Source organism: Bufo bufo, chromosome 3 (genome assembly GCF_905171765.1).
Source record: "Bufo bufo chromosome 3, aBufBuf1.1, whole genome shotgun sequence".
Lineage (NCBI taxonomy): Eukaryota > Metazoa > Chordata > Amphibia > Anura > Bufonidae > Bufo > Bufo bufo.
In genome coordinates this window covers 680,755,570-680,772,575 of record NC_053391.1, presented here as the reverse complement: position 1 = coordinate 680,772,575, position 17,006 = coordinate 680,755,570, and the positions used below count along the sequence as shown (strand labels likewise).

The 17,006-nt window shown below is 41.4% G+C and overlaps 2 protein-coding genes across 6 annotated transcripts in view; one reads left to right on the top strand and one right to left on the bottom strand.

Annotated features, from left to right (window-relative positions):
- MYO7A (myosin VIIA) overlaps positions 1-11,573 on the top strand; it is a 130,387-nt gene extending 118,814 nt beyond the window's left edge. Inside the window, exons 42-49 of one of the 2 annotated variants that reach the window (XM_040426420.1) lie at positions 1,224-1,337; positions 1,845-1,932; positions 5,123-5,229; positions 5,753-5,938; positions 6,691-6,807; positions 7,391-7,474; positions 8,997-9,116; positions 10,882-11,573. In XM_040426420.1, coding sequence (XP_040282354.1) covers positions 1,224-1,337; positions 1,845-1,932; positions 5,123-5,229; positions 5,753-5,938; positions 6,691-6,807; positions 7,391-7,474; positions 8,997-9,116; positions 10,882-10,971 — 906 coding nt within the window. In that variant the 3' untranslated portion in view covers positions 10,972-11,573. The remainder of the gene's footprint in view (positions 1-1,223; positions 1,338-1,844; positions 1,933-5,122; positions 5,230-5,752; positions 5,939-6,690; positions 6,808-7,390; positions 7,475-8,996; positions 9,117-10,881) is intronic. The other variant, XM_040426421.1, reaches the window with a different exon arrangement.
- Positions 11,574-15,473: 3,900 nt separating this feature from the next.
- GDPD4 (glycerophosphodiester phosphodiesterase domain containing 4) overlaps positions 15,474-17,006 on the bottom strand; it is an 84,672-nt gene continuing 83,139 nt past the window's right edge. For all 4 annotated transcript variants that reach the window (XM_040426422.1, XM_040426425.1, XM_040426423.1 and 1 more), the window contains one exon: positions 15,474-16,208. In XM_040426422.1, coding sequence (XP_040282356.1) covers positions 16,105-16,208 — 104 coding nt within the window. In that variant the 3' untranslated portion in view covers positions 15,474-16,104. The remainder of the gene's footprint in view (positions 16,209-17,006) is intronic.

The following is a 17,006-nucleotide window of genomic DNA, read 5'->3' as shown; positions in this document are numbered from 1 at the left end:
CACTGTGTACATACATTACATTACTTATCCTGTACTCATCCTGAGTTACATCCTGTATTATACTCCAGAGCTGCACTCACTATTCTGCTGGTGGAGTCACTGTGTACATACATTACATTACTTATCCTGTACTGATCCTGAGTTACATCCTGTATTATACTCCAGAGCTGCACTCACTATTCTGCTGGTGGAGTCACTGTGTACATACATTACATTATTTATCCTGTACTGATCCTGAGTTACATCCTGTATTATACTCCAGAGCTGCACTCACTATTCTGCTGGTGGAGTCACTGTGTACATACATTACATATCCTGTACTGATCCTGAGTTACATCCTGTATTATACTCCAGAGCTGCACTCACTATTCTGCTGGTGGAGTCACTGTGTACATACATTACATTATTTATCCTGTACTGATCCTGAGTTACATCCTGTATTATACTCCAGAGCTGCACTCACTATTCTGCTGGTGAAGTCACTGTGTACATACATTACATTACTTATCCTGCACTGATCCTGAGTTACATCCTGTATTATACTCCAGAGCTGCACTCACTATTCTGCTGGTGCAGTCACTGTGTACATACATTACATTACTTATCCTGTACTGATCGTGAGTTACATCTTGTATTATACTCCAGAGCTGCACTCACTATTCTGCTGGTGGAGTCACTGTGTACATACATTACATTACTTATCCTGTACTGATCCTGAGTTACATCCTGTATTATACTCCAGAGCTGCACTCACTATTCTGCTGGTGCAGTCACTGTGTACATACATTACTTATCCTGTACTGATCCTGAGTTACACCCTGTATTATACTCCAGAGCTGCACTCACTATTCTGCTGGTGCAGTCACTGTGTACATACATTACATTACATATCCTGTACAAATGCAGAGTTACACTGTGTAATATGCTCCAGAGCTGCACTCACTATTCTGTTAATCTGTCCAGCTACTCTGACTCTTCCCATTAAGCGAATTATGGGAACATGATCATGAGATTGTAGAATTATCTGTATCAGTCCTCTTCCTCCAACTCCTTCTAGGACAGATCTGGACCAGTTTCCAGGATCTTCCGTGGACCACAAAGCTTCTCTGTAATGTTGGTGATGGAATCGGTCTGGTTTTCTTTTCCCAGCTTTGTACTCATAAGACATTGGAAGACAGAATATCATCCCAAGGTGGACATTCACACCGCTTCTTCTCTTACAGGCGTTTGAAGTAGAGTCAAGCACGAAAGCCAAGGATTTCTGCCAAGATATTGCTAACCGCCTTCTTCTGAAATCCCCAGAAGGCTTCAGCCTGTTTGTGAAGATCTCAGATAAGGTAAGAATTGTGCCTGAGAGAGGGAGTCACAAATCAAATGATAAAAGAAAGCGTATAACCATGGAAGATCCCTTTAAATCAGAGCTAGGATCAATTGCATATTTAGGGTTTGCTTAGCACTTAAAATAAAGGTTTTGGAAACAGCGGCCACCTTTTATAGTAATTGAATTAGCTGTGCTTCAGTCACTCACTACTATTAAAACCAATACTGGCGTTATTGACCAAATTTGAAAAATAATGCAGTATCAATTGAGGTTATATGGGGCAACACAATGTAAGTAATTTGTGCATTTTATAAGGCAGTTGTCACATATACCGCAGACTTCATAGTTTATACCGTACATAGATTATAGGGGTAAATGTAGGATGTCGCTTCTGAAAATCTATTGATAATAGCACTAATCATGGATCCTAATTTCTGTTTTCTTTTAGTTCTCCTAGCATTGAGTTGAAACTAATCCATTAGCATAAAACATTTAACTTTAGAGATCTTTATTCTTTTTCTAGGTAATAAGTGTCCCAGAAGGAGACTTTTTCTTTGATTTTGTCCGACATCTGACAGACTGGATAAAGAAAGCCCGACCATCAAAGGATGGTAAGAACTTACCCAAGGCTTGATGTTTTATGTAATGAACTGAAGAAAAATATGACAATTATGTTCATATACTTTACACATGTAATGTCTCTTATAGACAACTATAGCATGCAACTACTCTTACTATATAAAATAATATAGCTACTATAATACTGCCCCCTATGTACAAGAATATAACTACTATAATACTGCCTCCTATGTACAATAATATATCTACTATAATACTGCTCCTATGTACAAGAATGTAACTACTATAATACTGCTCCTATGTACAATAATATATCTACTATAATACTGCTCCTATGTACAAGAATATAACTACTATAATACTGCCTTCTATATACAAGAATATAACTACTATAATACTGCTCCTATGTACAAGAATATAACTACTATAATACTGCCTCCTATGTACAAGAATATAACTACTATAATACTGCTCCTATGTACAAGAATATAACTACTATAATACTGCCTTCTATGTACAAGAATATAACTACTATAATACTGCTCCTATGTATAAGAATATAACTACTATAATACCGCTCCTATGTACAAGACTATAACTACTATAATACTGCCTCCTATGTACAAGAATATAACTACTATAATACCGCTCCTATGTATAAGAATATAACTACTATAAAACTGCCTCCTATATACAAGAATATAACTACTATAATACCGCCTCCTATGTACAGGAATATAACTACTATAATACTGCCTCCTATGTACAAGAATATAACTACTATAATACTGCCTCCTATGTACAAGAATATAACTACTATAATACTGCTCCTATGTACAAGAATATAACTACTATAATACCGCTCCTATGTACAAGACTATAACTACTATAATACTGCCTCCTATGTACAAGAATATAACTACTATAATACCGCTCCTATGTATAAGAATATAACTACTATAATACCGCTCCTATGTACAAGAATATAACTACTATAAAACTGCCTCCTATATACAAGAATATAACTACTATAATACTGTCTTCTATGTACAAGAATATAACTACTATAATACTGCTCCTATGTACAAGAATATAACTACTATAATACTGCTCCTATGTACAAGAATATAACTACTATAATACTGCCTCCTATGTACAAGAATATAACTACTATAATACTGCCTCCTATGTACAAGAATATAACTACTATAATACTGCTCCTATGTATAAGAATATAACTACTATAATACCGCTCCTATGTACAAGAATATAACTACTATAAAACTGCCTCCTATATACAAGAATATAACTACTATAATACTGTCTTCTATGTACAAGAATATAACTACTATAATACTGCTCCTATGTACAAGAATATAACTACTATAATACTGCTCCTATGTACAAGAATATAACTACTATAATACTGCTCCTATGTACAAGAATATAACTACTATAATACTGCCCCCTATATGTACAAGAATATAACTACTACAATACAGCCTTCTATGTACAAGAATATAACTACTATAATACTGCTCCTATGTACAAGAATATAACTACTATAATACTGCTCCTATGTACAAGAATATAACTACTATAATACTGCTCCTATGTACAAGAATATAACTGCTATAATACTGCTCCTATGTACAAGGATATAACTACTATAATACTGTTCCTATGTACAAGAATATAACTACTATAATACTGCTCCTATGTACAAGAATATAACTACTATAATACTGCTCCTATGTACAAGAATATAACTGCTATAATACTGCTCCTATGTACAAGGATATAACTACTATAATACTGTTCCTATGTACAAGAATATAACTACTATAATACTGCCTCCTATGTACAAGGATATAACTACTATAATACTGCTCCTATGTACAAGAATATAACTACTATAATACTGCCTCCTATGTACAAGAATATAACTACTACAATACAGCCTTCTATGTACAAGAATATAACTACTATAATACTGCCTCTTATGTACAAGAATATAACTACTATAATACTGCTCCTATGTACAAGAATATAACTACTATAATACTGCTCCTATGTACAAGAATATAACTACTATAATACTGCTCCTATGTACAATAATATAACTACTATAATACTGCCTCTTATGTACAAGAATATAACTACTATAATACTGCCTCTTATGTACAAGAATATAACTACTATAATACTGCCTCCTATGTACAAGAATATAACTACTATAATACTGCCCCTATGTACAAGAATATAACTACTATAATACTGCTCCTATGTACAAGAATATAACTACTATAATACTGCTCCAATGTACAAGACTATAACTACTATAATACTGCCTCCTATGTACAAGAATATAACTACTATAATACTGCCTCCTATGTACAAGAATATAACTACTATAATACTGCTCCTATGTACAAGAATATAACTACTATAATACTGCCTCCTATGTACAAGAATATAACTACTACAATACAGCCTTCTATGTACAAGAATATAACTACTATAATACTGCCTCTTATGTACAAGAATATAACTACTATAATACTGCTCCTATGTACAAGAATATAACTACTATAATACTGCTCCTATGTACAAGAATATAACTACTATAATACTGCTCCTATGTACAAGAATATAACTACTATAATACTGCCTCCTATGTACAAGAATATAACTACTATAATACTGCCTCCAATGTACAAGAATATAACTACTATAATACTGCTCCTATGTACAGGAATATAACTACTATAATACTGCTCCAATGTACAAGAATATAACTACTATAATACTGCTCCTATGTACAAGAATATAACTACTATAATACTGCTCCTATGTACAAGAATATAACTACTATAATACTGCTCCTATGTACAAGAATATAACTACTATAATACTGCTCCTATGTACAAGAATATAACTACTATAATACTGCTCCTATGTACAAGAATATAACTACTATAATACTGCCTCCTATGTACAAGAATATAACTACTATAATACTGCCTCCTATGTACAAGAATATAACTACTATAATACTGCTCCTATGTACAAGAATATAACTACTATAATACTGCCTCCTATGTACAAGAATATAACTACTATAATACTGCCCTCTATAAGACAATGTTTTACAAAGTGCGCTTTAGATATCGGACTATGTTGATGTGTTTTTTTAACCACCCTCCTTGTTGGGTATTGCAGGTATAGTGCCTTCTCTCACGTATCAAGTGTTCTTTATGAAGAAACTGTGGACCAATACAGTTCCTGGAAAGGACTCGATGGCTGATTCCATCTTCCACTACTACCAGGTTTGTAGCTGTTCTCAATTATACAATATGGTCACTTGGTAATATTCTACCACTTGACTAGCTGTAGCCTTGAAGTTTTTGTCTGGGCTTCAGATATCGATGGCTCCTCCTCAGGATAGGTCCTCAGTGTTGGATCGGTGGGGATCTGACGCCAGGCACCGTCACCGTTCAGGTTTTCCCTGCAGCTCCCAGCACCAGAACTACCACTTTCAATCGTATTGGAACCCCAGCTTCATTCACTAGAATAGGAGCTGAGTTGCAGTAAACCAGCATGACCACCATACTTTGAATGCCGCTGTGCTTCTGGCTCTATTCATAGGGGTAGTTCTGGTGCTTTAGGCTAGAGGGAAGAGCTGATTCGTGGACGTGCCAGGACCCACATCTATCTGATATTGATGACTTATTCTGAGGATAGCGTATCAATTTCTGGAGTCTGGAAAATCCTTTCAAGGGCAATAATCTAGCTTGAGAGGTTGTCAGTGGGACATCAGGCCTGGAGATGATGGATGTTTTCTTGATACAGGAGCTTCCAAAGTACCTACGAGGTTACCATAAGTGCATCCGGGAAGATGTCCTGCAGCTAGCCGCTCTCATCTACAGAGTGAAGTATGAGGATGACAAATCCTATTTCCCAAACATTCCCAAAACGCTGAAAGAGCTGGTTCCTCAAGACTTAATCCGGCAACTAAACCCGGACGACTGGAAGAGAGTGAGTAGGAAATATCAGAATCCTTCCCTTTAACAGTATGAACACTCCATCAATAGGGCAAACTCCCCGTGGCTTCCCTGCAGTCAGATGTTTTATGGCAGCCTGTGCCTGCTACACCATAGGCAAAACACAGGCTGAAATAAACAGCACTGTACGCAGGGCAGTACAGAAAAATCATTAGGCCCGTAGCAAAACATAGAATAGTCCCCACCTTCCACCAAGAGCTCGACCAAATAGACTCTCAGTGCAAGGTTTTAGGTCTAAAATTTTGAATGCATCTGTATAGTGTGCTCTATTTTTGTGAATTTGATAAATGACATAATTCTTGCTGCCTGCAGTCACCACTAGGGGGAGCTCATTGCATATAGGATTATACAGCAACTACTTGGGGGAGCTCACTGTATATGGGTTTGTTCAGCCACGACTAGGGGGCTGTCACTGCTTATGGATTTATATAGCCACTAGTAGGGGGAGCTCACGGTATATGGGTTTATTCAGCCACCACTAGAGGGAGCTCACTATAGAAGATTATACAGCCACCACTAGGAGAGCTGACTGCTTATGGATTTATACAGCAACCACTGGGAGGAGCTCACTGCATTTGGGTTTATATATTTAGTATTGAACTCAATAGATGCTATATGAATGTATGCAGTGATCCCCCCCCCCCCCTAGTGGTGGCTGTAGGTAGCTGATATCTGTCATATAAGATTACATCGATCATAAGGCAGCTCTTTGTTTCTACCCTTCAGTCCATTATTGCCTACTTCAATAAACACGCTGGCAAGACGCGAGAGGAATCCAAGGTGGCCTTTCTGAAGATTATCTATAAGTGGCCAACGTTTGGTTCAGCTTTCTTTGAGGTTAAGGTAAGACACAGGTTAAGGTTTCGCACTCAGAAGCCGAGATCTATAGCGTTATATGAAGGGATAAGAAAACCGCCACTGACCACGGTGTCCCCAGACTGTGTCCATGACTTTCAGATTACTACAGTCAATGACTGTTTGTTTTCATGCCTGGACTTATTGTGCCGTATGTGGTGGTAGCATCCTGCACACTTTACAGCAAATTACTGCGTTTTTGTTCATTGTGTGTTTTAGGCTTGTATTTTATTGAGAGTTCTGTGTAACAGTGCAAAAAAATTCACACTCTGCATGTTCAAGCAGTGCAAAGACATACTGTGTGTTTCCCCCCTGCAGTCCTGCTATTTTGATGACAGGTGGCCATTGTTTTGCCCTGCAGCTCCACATATATCAGCTTCTTGGCCCCTTGTATATGACATGGGATTATCTGCAGTCACAACTGAGTTTGCAAGCTTTGGGTTGCGTGCAAGATGTAAAAAGAAAAGCCAGCGCTGGGTTTGCTGAAAGGCTGGGCGACCGGTAAAGGGTTTGACAAGAGAAATCACAGTTGGAGTCTGGGAATAACCTCATTTTTTTTCTTTTAATTCAGCAAACCACTGAGCCGCACTTCCCTGAAATCCTCCTGATAGCAATCAACAAACATGGCGTCAGCCTGATAGATCCGAAGACAAAGGTACGAATTATAGTTAGAAATTCATTATTGTCTACCTGCCAACTCTCCCAGAATGTCTGAAAAACTCCCAGAAATAGAGCACACCTCCCAGACTTGTTCTGGGTGCCCCACTTATTTAACCCCGTTCCTGTATTTCCCTCTGCTCCCAGGCATTGCTATAGACTATGTTGCAGCAAGGATGGTCTGGGGTCTGTAAACAGGAAGGGTGTGGTCTAGGATCTGTAAACAGGAAGGGTGTGGTCTAGGATCTGTAAACAGGAAGGGTGTGGTCTAGGATCTGTAAACAGGAAGGGTGTGGTCTAGGATCTGTAAACAGGAACGGTCTGGTCTAGGATCTGTAAACAGGAAGGGTATTGTCTATATGTAAACAGGAAGTGTGTGGTCTAGGATCTGTAAACGGGAAGTGTGTGGTCTATGATATGTAAACAGGAAGGGTGTGGTCTAGGATAAGTAAACAGGAAGGGTCTGGTCTAGGATATGTAGACAGGAAGGGTCTGGTCTAGGATAAGTAAACAGGAAGGGTCTGGTCTAGGATATGTAAACAGGAAGAGTCTGGTCTAGGATATTTAAACAGGAAGGGTCTAGTCTAGGATCTGTAAACAGGAAGGGTGTGGTCTAGGATCTGTAAACAGGAAGGGTGTGGTCTAGGATCTGTAAACAGGAAGGGTGTGGTCTAGGATCTGTAAACAGGAAGGGTGTGGTCTAGGATCTGTAAACAGGAAGGGTGTGGTCTAGGATCTGTAAACAGGAAGGGTGTGGTCTAGGATCTGTAAACAGGAAGGGTGTGGTCTAGGATCTGTAAACAGGAAGGGTGTGGTCTAGGATCTGTAAACAAGGAGGGGGTGATTTGGGGTCTTCAATCAGGTTGTCTGATCTAGGGTGTGTATTTTAGTAGGACTGGTCTGGAGTGTTTGTTTTTAGGGGGTCTAGTCTAGGGTCCATGTTTAATTAGGTGGTCTGAGGTTCATACTTTTTTGTCTGGTGTAGGAACTGGATTTTTAGGGGATCTGTAGTTAGTAGTTTTTTGGGGGGGTCTGGTTTGGGGTATTTATTTAGGGGCTCTTTTTAGGGGCTCTAGAGTAATTATTTTTAGTAGCTCTCTTTAGGGGATCTGGTCTGGGTTCTGTATTTAGGTTTATACAGCCACCACTAGGGGGAGCTCACTGCATATGGGTTTACAAAACCACCACTAGGGGGAGCTCACTGCATATGGGTTTATAAAACCACCACTAGGGGGAGTTCGCTGCATATGCATTTATACAACCAATACTAGGGGGCTGTCACTGCTTATGGGTTTATATAACCACCACTATGGGGAGCTTACTGCTTATGGGTTTATACAGCCACCACTAGGGGGAGCTCACTGCATATAGGATTATACAGAAACTACTGGGGAGAGTGAGAACAGTGAAAACTGTAATGAACCCATCTAAATTTTTACACCTCCCCCTTAAATGACATATGCTAGCTGGTCTCACTAATAGTACCACCCCCTGACCTCTGCCTCCCGTGTCTCTCGCAGGACATCTTGGCTACTCATCCTTTCACAAAGATTTCTAACTGGAGCAGCGGGAACACTTACTTCCATATAACCATTGGGAATCTGGTGAGAGGCAGCAAACTGCTGTGTGAGACCTCGCTGGTAAGTGAACTGCCAACTAATCCGGCACACTCCCCAAGGCCATAGACAGTAGATCTCATCTGTGATCCAAATTATTAGCAGTTATACTGTAAGACTAAGGCTACTTTCACACTCGTGTTTTGGGCGGATCCGTCATGGATCTGCAAAAACGGATCCGTTACAATAAAACAACCGCATGCATCCGTCATGAACGGATCCGTTTGTATTATCTGTAACATAGCCAAGACGGATCCGTCATGAACTCCAAAGAAAGTCAATGGGGGACGGATCCATTTTCTATTGTGCCAGATTGTGTCAGAGAAAACGGATCCGTCCCCATTGACTTACATTGTGTGTCAGGACGAATCCATTTGGCTCAGTTTCGTCAAGCGGACAGCAAGACGTTGCAGGCAGCGTTTTGGTGTTCGACCTCCAGAGCGGAATGGAGACTGAACGGAGGCAAACTGATGCATTCTGAGCGGATCCTTTTCCATTCAGAATACATACGGGCAAAACTGATTTGTTTTGGACCGCTTGTGAGAACCCATGACGGATCTCATAAACGGAAAGCCAAAACGCAAGTGTGAAAGTAGCCTAACGCGTTTCACACTAAATGGAGCCATGACATTTGTTGTCCTTGAGAGTGCATATAAGTTTCTTCATGATAGTCAAAGGTGCAAGAACTGAGGCCTGGAAGCTAAGGAGAACCTTCTCCTCCCCAGGCAGATCATTGGGTTGCATAACTGCCTTTGCATAACTGGTTATTTAGCATCTTCGGGCCCGTAAGACATCTGAATTCGGGTGGACTGACAACTGCATGAATTTCTAACAAGGTGACCTCCATTACTGAACTGCTCCCTGAAAATACATCTTTGGGCATCTGAAGGGCAAGCCCTTCATCTGCTTCATATGGTTGGCACTACGTTTCCCTCTTCGTAGACAAATTGAAAGTAAATCTTTGCCCCCTTTATCTTTCCAACTGTCTCATGAGTGACAAGTCTGTGCAAAAAGGAGAGGCAGTCTGCTGTTAAAGGTCATCTGTCAGTAGTTTTAAACTTATGAAATTGGCTGACCTGTTACATGTGCGCTTGGCAGCTGAAGGCATCTGTGTTGGTCCCATGTTCATATGTGCCCGCATTGCTGAGAAAAATTAGGTTTTAATATATGCAAATGAGCCTCTAGGAGCAACGGGGGCGTTGCCGTTACACCTAGAGGCTTTGTTCTCTTTGCAACTGCCGTGCCCTCTCCACTTTCAGGGCTGGGCAGTGAAAGCATCATCACACCTGTTCCTGTCAATCAAAGTGCAGAGGGATGACAGTTCCAGAGAGAGCTGAGCCTCTAGGTGTAATAGCAACGCCCCTGTTGCTCCTAGAAGCTCATTTGCATATTTTAAAACTTCATATGTGAGGGCACATATGAACATGGGACCAACACAGATGTCTTCAGCTGCCAAGTGCACATGTAACAGGTCAGCCAGTTTCATAAGTTCAAAACTGCTGACAGATGCCCTTTAACAGCAGACTGCCTCTCCTTTTTGCACAGACTTTTCACTCATGAGACAGTTGGAAAGATAAAGGGGGCAAATATTTACTTTCAATTTGTCTACGAAGAGGGAAACATAGTGCCAACCATATGAAGCAGACGAAGAAGGGCTTTCATGTTCACAGTCTTGGTTCCAACCATTGGCACACCAGTAATGGAGATTTAGTGGAACCAGTGGCAACCAATCTTTTATCTGAAAAATGTGTTGATGCAGATACTGATTTCATGGTCTCCTATTTGCCAGGGCTACAAGATGGACGACCTGTTGACCTCCTACATCAGCCAGATGCTGACATCAATGAGCAAACAGCGAGGGGCAAAGGGCAGCAAGTGAACTGGGAAGGAGCGTTGGCATCTTGTGGTAGACTTAATCCGCCGCCTGAGGTCCGTGGGGTATCCGTGTAGCTGGAGTAAGACCTTCTCCTCCCAAGTCTGGGACATGAGCAGGGCTGAATCCCAAATCTCATCTGATTCAGAGACTGAAGGTTCAGACACCCCATCCAGCGAGGATGACTACCTGTAAGGGCGGAGTCACGTTTACAGTCACAATAGGGGTGCGCTGATTTTTGGATGGACCCTTTCGTACGGCGCAGGAGATGACAAGAGGCCCTTGTAAATAGTCAGTATTTAGGATCTGGTTGGAGCCGATGAACAATACAAAATAGGAGATACGAGAGATGAAGCCGGAAATATTCCAGGAGAACACGAAGTGGACTTTTTATATAAAATCTATGAAGCAGATTATAATATATTCCAGAGTCTTAGAGCAACCTCCCAGTATTTAAGAGTAAAATTAACTTCTTTATTTATTTAACTTAAAATGATGATGACGTCCCAAATTGTTCTGAAATTTTGAATTTGAAAAAAATATATAATTGAGAAAATTGAGAAGTTTGAATTTTGTGTTTGTAATGATGGAGGCACAAGCCTATGTTATATCAGTGTGAAACGATGAGATATGTAGCAGCAAGATCTCCCAGGAGCATGGAAGTCAATAGAGAAACTTCATTCCACTTATGTCCCAGCCCTAAACAAAACAGGATCACTCATCGCTAAGCAAATCAAAGTTTTATTATTTGGGTTCACAGTCACTGTGTACATACCTTACATTACTTATCCTGAGTTACAGCCTGTATTATACTCCAGAGCTGCACTCACTATTCTGCTGGTGCAGTCACTGTGTACATACATTACATTACTTATCCTGTACTGATCCTGAGTTACATCCTGTATTATACTCCAGAGCTGCACTCACTATTCTGCTCGTACAGTCACTGTGTACATACATTGCTTATCCTGTACCGATCCTGAGTTACATCCTGTATTATACTCCAGAGCAGCACTCACTATTCTGCTGGTGCAGTCACTGTGTACATACATTACTTATCCTGTACTGATCCTGAGTTACATCCTGTATTATACTCCAGAGCTGCACTCACTATTCTGCTGGTGCAGTCACTGTGTACATACATTACATTACTTATCCATTACTCATCCTGAGTTGCATCCTGTATTATACTCCAGAGCTGCACTCACAATTCTGCTGGTGGAGTCACTGTGTACATACATTACTTATCCTGTACTGATCCTGAGTTACATCCTGTATTATACTCCAGAGCTGCACTCACTATTCTGCTGGTGGAGTCACGGTGTACATACATTACATTACTTATCCTGTACTGATCCTGAGTTACATCCTGTATTATACTCCAGAGCTGCACTCACTATTCTGCTGGTGCAGTCACTGTGTACATACATTACTTATCCTGTACTGATCCTGAGTTACATCCTGTATTATACTCTAGAGCTGCGCTCACTATTCTGCTGGTGCAGTCACTGTGTACATACATTACTTATCCTGTACTGATCCTGAGTTACATCCTGTATTATACTCCAGAGCTGCACTCACTATTCTGCTGGTGGAGTCACTGTGTACATATATTCCAGTAGTGATCCTGCGTTATATCCTGTACGTTTCTCATCAGCTCAGGATATGTAATGTATTTTTGAAAAGCATTTTGGGGAGGGACAAGTTTCTTTTGAAAGCAGTTCTCCCACGAATATAAAACTCTTTTTCTCACCTGTCTGTAGGACTTCCTCCCATGTATGTACCTGCCTCTCCCAGGATGCATTGCAGTTAGCTCTTGTTAACCTCTTCCTCCTCAGCCCCTCACGTATAGCCCCAGAGATAAATATGGGATGTAATGTCCCTACAGGTTCCTTCTCCGCTGTCTAGAGAGAGCTAGAGCCATCTACAGTATTTCAGTGAATCTAGAAGTAGCGACAAGTGTCTGGACCAGGGATGGCCAACCTGCGGCTCTCACGCTGTTGTAAAACTACAACTCCCACCATGTCCTGCTGTAGGCAGTGTGGGCAGCTGGAGATCCTTCAGGTTGGCATCCCTGGTCTGGGCCTCTTGTCTAGCAGATCAACACTGAGCATATTGGTCCACTACTGAAGGTGGACCAGCAGGGGGCGCCACCACGGAGCAAAACCTACGTAAAATAGTTTTATTGCATTTTATATATTACAGTAATTCTTAATTTGCAATCCCCTATTCATTTTTCTGGCCGGCTAACCACTTTCATTTTCCCTATAATAATATGGTATTAATGACAGGTCAATCTCGGACAACTTTTATATAAAAATCCTTTTATTATTATTATTATTTTTTATTAAAGCAGACACATCTCCGGAGAGACAGAGCCTTCATCACATCAGACTGTACAGGAAAATACATTATTGCTCTTAGCCGCAGCTTTCTCAGCTCTGACAGTAAACATTGAATATGATCATTTTCTAAAATAGATAAAAATGAGAAAATATGAATTTTTTTGTTTTTTGTTTTTTTAATGGTCATTTTTTTTATGTGCCTGTTACTTTAAATGCAATGACACAAATGGTACTAGATACAAGTCTCCCGTCTAGAGGAAATATTAAACCGGTCCCTGGAATCATTTCTCTCTCTCTCTAACATAGGCTTAGGCATCTGTACCTCGTGGCGAACTGAAAGTCCCAGCATATTCAAACAGGTCGGCCTTACAGCCCAATGTAATCGCAGATTGATTGGGGGCTAATTCTACACTGAGGAGCTTACAAGAGTAGAGACTCAGTGTATGAGGTCCAGTGTGAAATGAAATTTCACAATTTTTACAGTTTTTTGTGGTTTTTTTTGTGAAAAAGTAAAGCCACTCCCCCAGATCGTCAGTGGGAACACGCACTGTATAAATTGTAAAATTTGGCGCACCCAAGAATAGAGAAAAGCCCTTTTATTGGACATTAAATTTGCGGAAACCGTTTTTTAATACCTCACTCCTAGGCAAAGATGTGAAGTCACAGGCCCAAAGCCTGAGGCTGCACCACTGAGAGATTCCTACAGTAAAAGGAGACCTTCCAGGTTCTGCCAGGTGCAGGGTGATGATGGGGACATCTCCATCCCCATCAATGTTCACAGTAGACGTTGGCAGGTAGGATGTAGATATGGGGGGGTGAGCTGTACATAATGTCTCAGTAGTGCAGCCTCAGGCTTTGGTAAAAGAGCAGATCTCAGCAGCATCGAAGTTTATTCAAATGTTTCTTTGCTTTTTTTTTTAAACATCTTAATTCCCAGTAACGGGGGTTGTTGGAAAAGTGCGAAATATGGGGGGCAGATAAGCTCTCTGTATATATGGAGCCCCATATTTCTGGTACATATGCTGGGTGGGGGCATTTAATGGGTGCAAGTTCAGCTGGCATTAGTCTTCGCTATGTACATGTTGTGCTGTCACATGTCCAGGGGCCCCAGGTTATATTCATTGTTTGACCCTAGGGGCCCCTATAGGTTCCACTGCAGCATTCTGACCCAAAGGATCATGACTCCCATCCTTGAAGAAGTGCAGGCACCATGAAGTCGGCCATGTATATGCAGAACCAGAACATCTCATCAGTCCAAAGGTTCGGCGCAAGGGTCACCCATAGGAGCCCGGGTCATGAGGTCAGGTCCACTACCTCATCTCTATAAGGATCTCATGTCTGGAATCATGTTGACACCTTCATCTCATCTATGTCCAAGAAAACTTGATGGGATCAATAATGGTTGGAAGTTTGGGGAGAACTCTTGGGTCACGTGTTCTCCATTGTCCTTATATGATCCTGGCTTCTTAGGTGAAGATTGCGTCTGATGAAAACAAGATGGCAACTTCTGAGCTATCCAGAGTGGAGCTTACCAAAGACCATAGCAGAAGCTGACGCTGCACTGTACCTCCTTGCCTGCAGGGGCAGCACTGAGAAATGGCAATCAGTAATAGCACAGACATCCTTCTGTGGGCACCGGAAGAGGAAGTGACTGCAACAAGCACCAATACGCGGCTCATATGGCATTTCCTCGCTGCTGGGAGGGTGGAGTTGGTAAGTGTGTTGTAGCTTACTATGAGGTTGGCACTGTGGGCACCACAACGAGTCTGACACAGCAGGGACTATTATGAGGCTGGCACTGTGGGCATCACAACAAGTCTGACACTGCAGGGACTATTATGAGGCTGGCACTGTGGGCACCACAACAAGTCTGACACAACAGAGACTATGAGGTTGGCACTGTGGGCACCACAACGAGTCTGACACAGCAGGGACTATGAGGTTGATACTGTGGGCACCACAATGGGTCTGACACAGCAGGGACTATTATGAGGCTGGCACTGTGGGCACCACAATGAGGCTGACGCTATTGGCACCACAGTGAGTCTGACACAGCGGAGACTATTATGAGGCTGGCACTGTGGGCAACAGAATGAGTTTGACACAGCAGGGACTATTATGAGGATGGCACTGTGGGCACCACAAGTCTGACACAGCAGAGACTATGAGGTTGATACTGTGGGCACCACAATCGGTCTGACACAGCAGATACTATTATGAGGATGGCACTGTGGGCACCACAATCGGTCTGACACAGCAGATACTATTATGAGGATGGCACTGTGGGCACCACAATGAGTCTGACACAGCAGAGACTATTATGAGGATGGCACTGTGGGCACCAGAATGAGTCTGACACAGCAGAGACTATTATGAGGATGGCACTGTGGGCGACACAATGGGTCTGACAATGCAGGGACTTTTATGACTATGGCACTGTGGGCACCAGAATGAGTCTGACACAGCAGAGACAATTATGAGGATGACACTGTGGGCACCAGAATAAGTCTGACACAGTAGGGACTAATATGGCACTAGCACAGTGGGCACCACAATGAGTCTGACACTGCATGGACTATTATGACTATGGCGCTGGCACTGTGGTGGGCATCACAACGGGCCCAATATCCCTCTTCCCTGCTCCAGTTTATTCTCCACTTCAAGCAGCAGAATGGCCACAGCTGTCCCAGAATTTGAGTCTCTGGGTAGCTGGACCGCTGTACGGACCTGGGCATGACTGGTCATTGCTGTGCCATTTAAAGTGCCGGGCATCCTTTGTCTATGTGTCTTGCTTTCAGGCAATCTCACCAGAACCCATGTTTTGGGCGCTGGGTCTGGCACTTGGGGTGGTCGGGAGACTCCTGACGTAGCTGTCTTCCGATATTGACATATCCATCTCTGTGGAAATAAAGAGTAGTTATGAGTGGTTGTCACAGCGCCGCCCCTTTTGCTAGCATCACTGTATTGTACTGTAATATTGCAGGAGGAGGGGGAGAACATAATCCGCTATCATATAATACTCACCTAGTTGCACCAAAATGACCATGTATAAAATATGTGCGGACAAATAATTCCCCTAAAGACAATTTAAAGGGATGAGACAGGGATGATGCTCACCTACTGGAGCTACCACAGCTGGGGACCAATAGCCCTAATCCTACCTGTGTTAGCTCAGCTGTTATTGTGATATTACCACATCTCACCACTAGATGGCAATGTCACACTGTACACTGGGAACATTCCTTTCTTAGTGACTAATTATGTACTGTGTAGATCATGATGTAGTGTGAGTTACTCGTGCACAGTACGTCATGAGATCAAAGTGTCACCGCAAGTATACACCCGGCATCTAAACGGGTGCTACGGACATTTTTTGTCACCTACTATCACAAAAAGTGCAACACCAAACGATCAAAAAGGCATATGTACCAATCAAACAGTCACCTCATCCCGCAAAAAATGAGATCCTACCTAAGACAATCGGACAAAAAATAAAAAAGTTATGTCTCTCAGACTATGGAGACACTAAAATATGATATCTTTTTGCTTCAAAAAAGCTATTATTGTGTAAAACTTAAATAAATAAGAAAAAGTATACATATTAGGTATCGCCATGTCCGTAACGATCTTCTCTATAAAAATGTCACATGACCTAACCCCTCATGTGAATGCCGTAAAAATAAATAAAAACTGTAC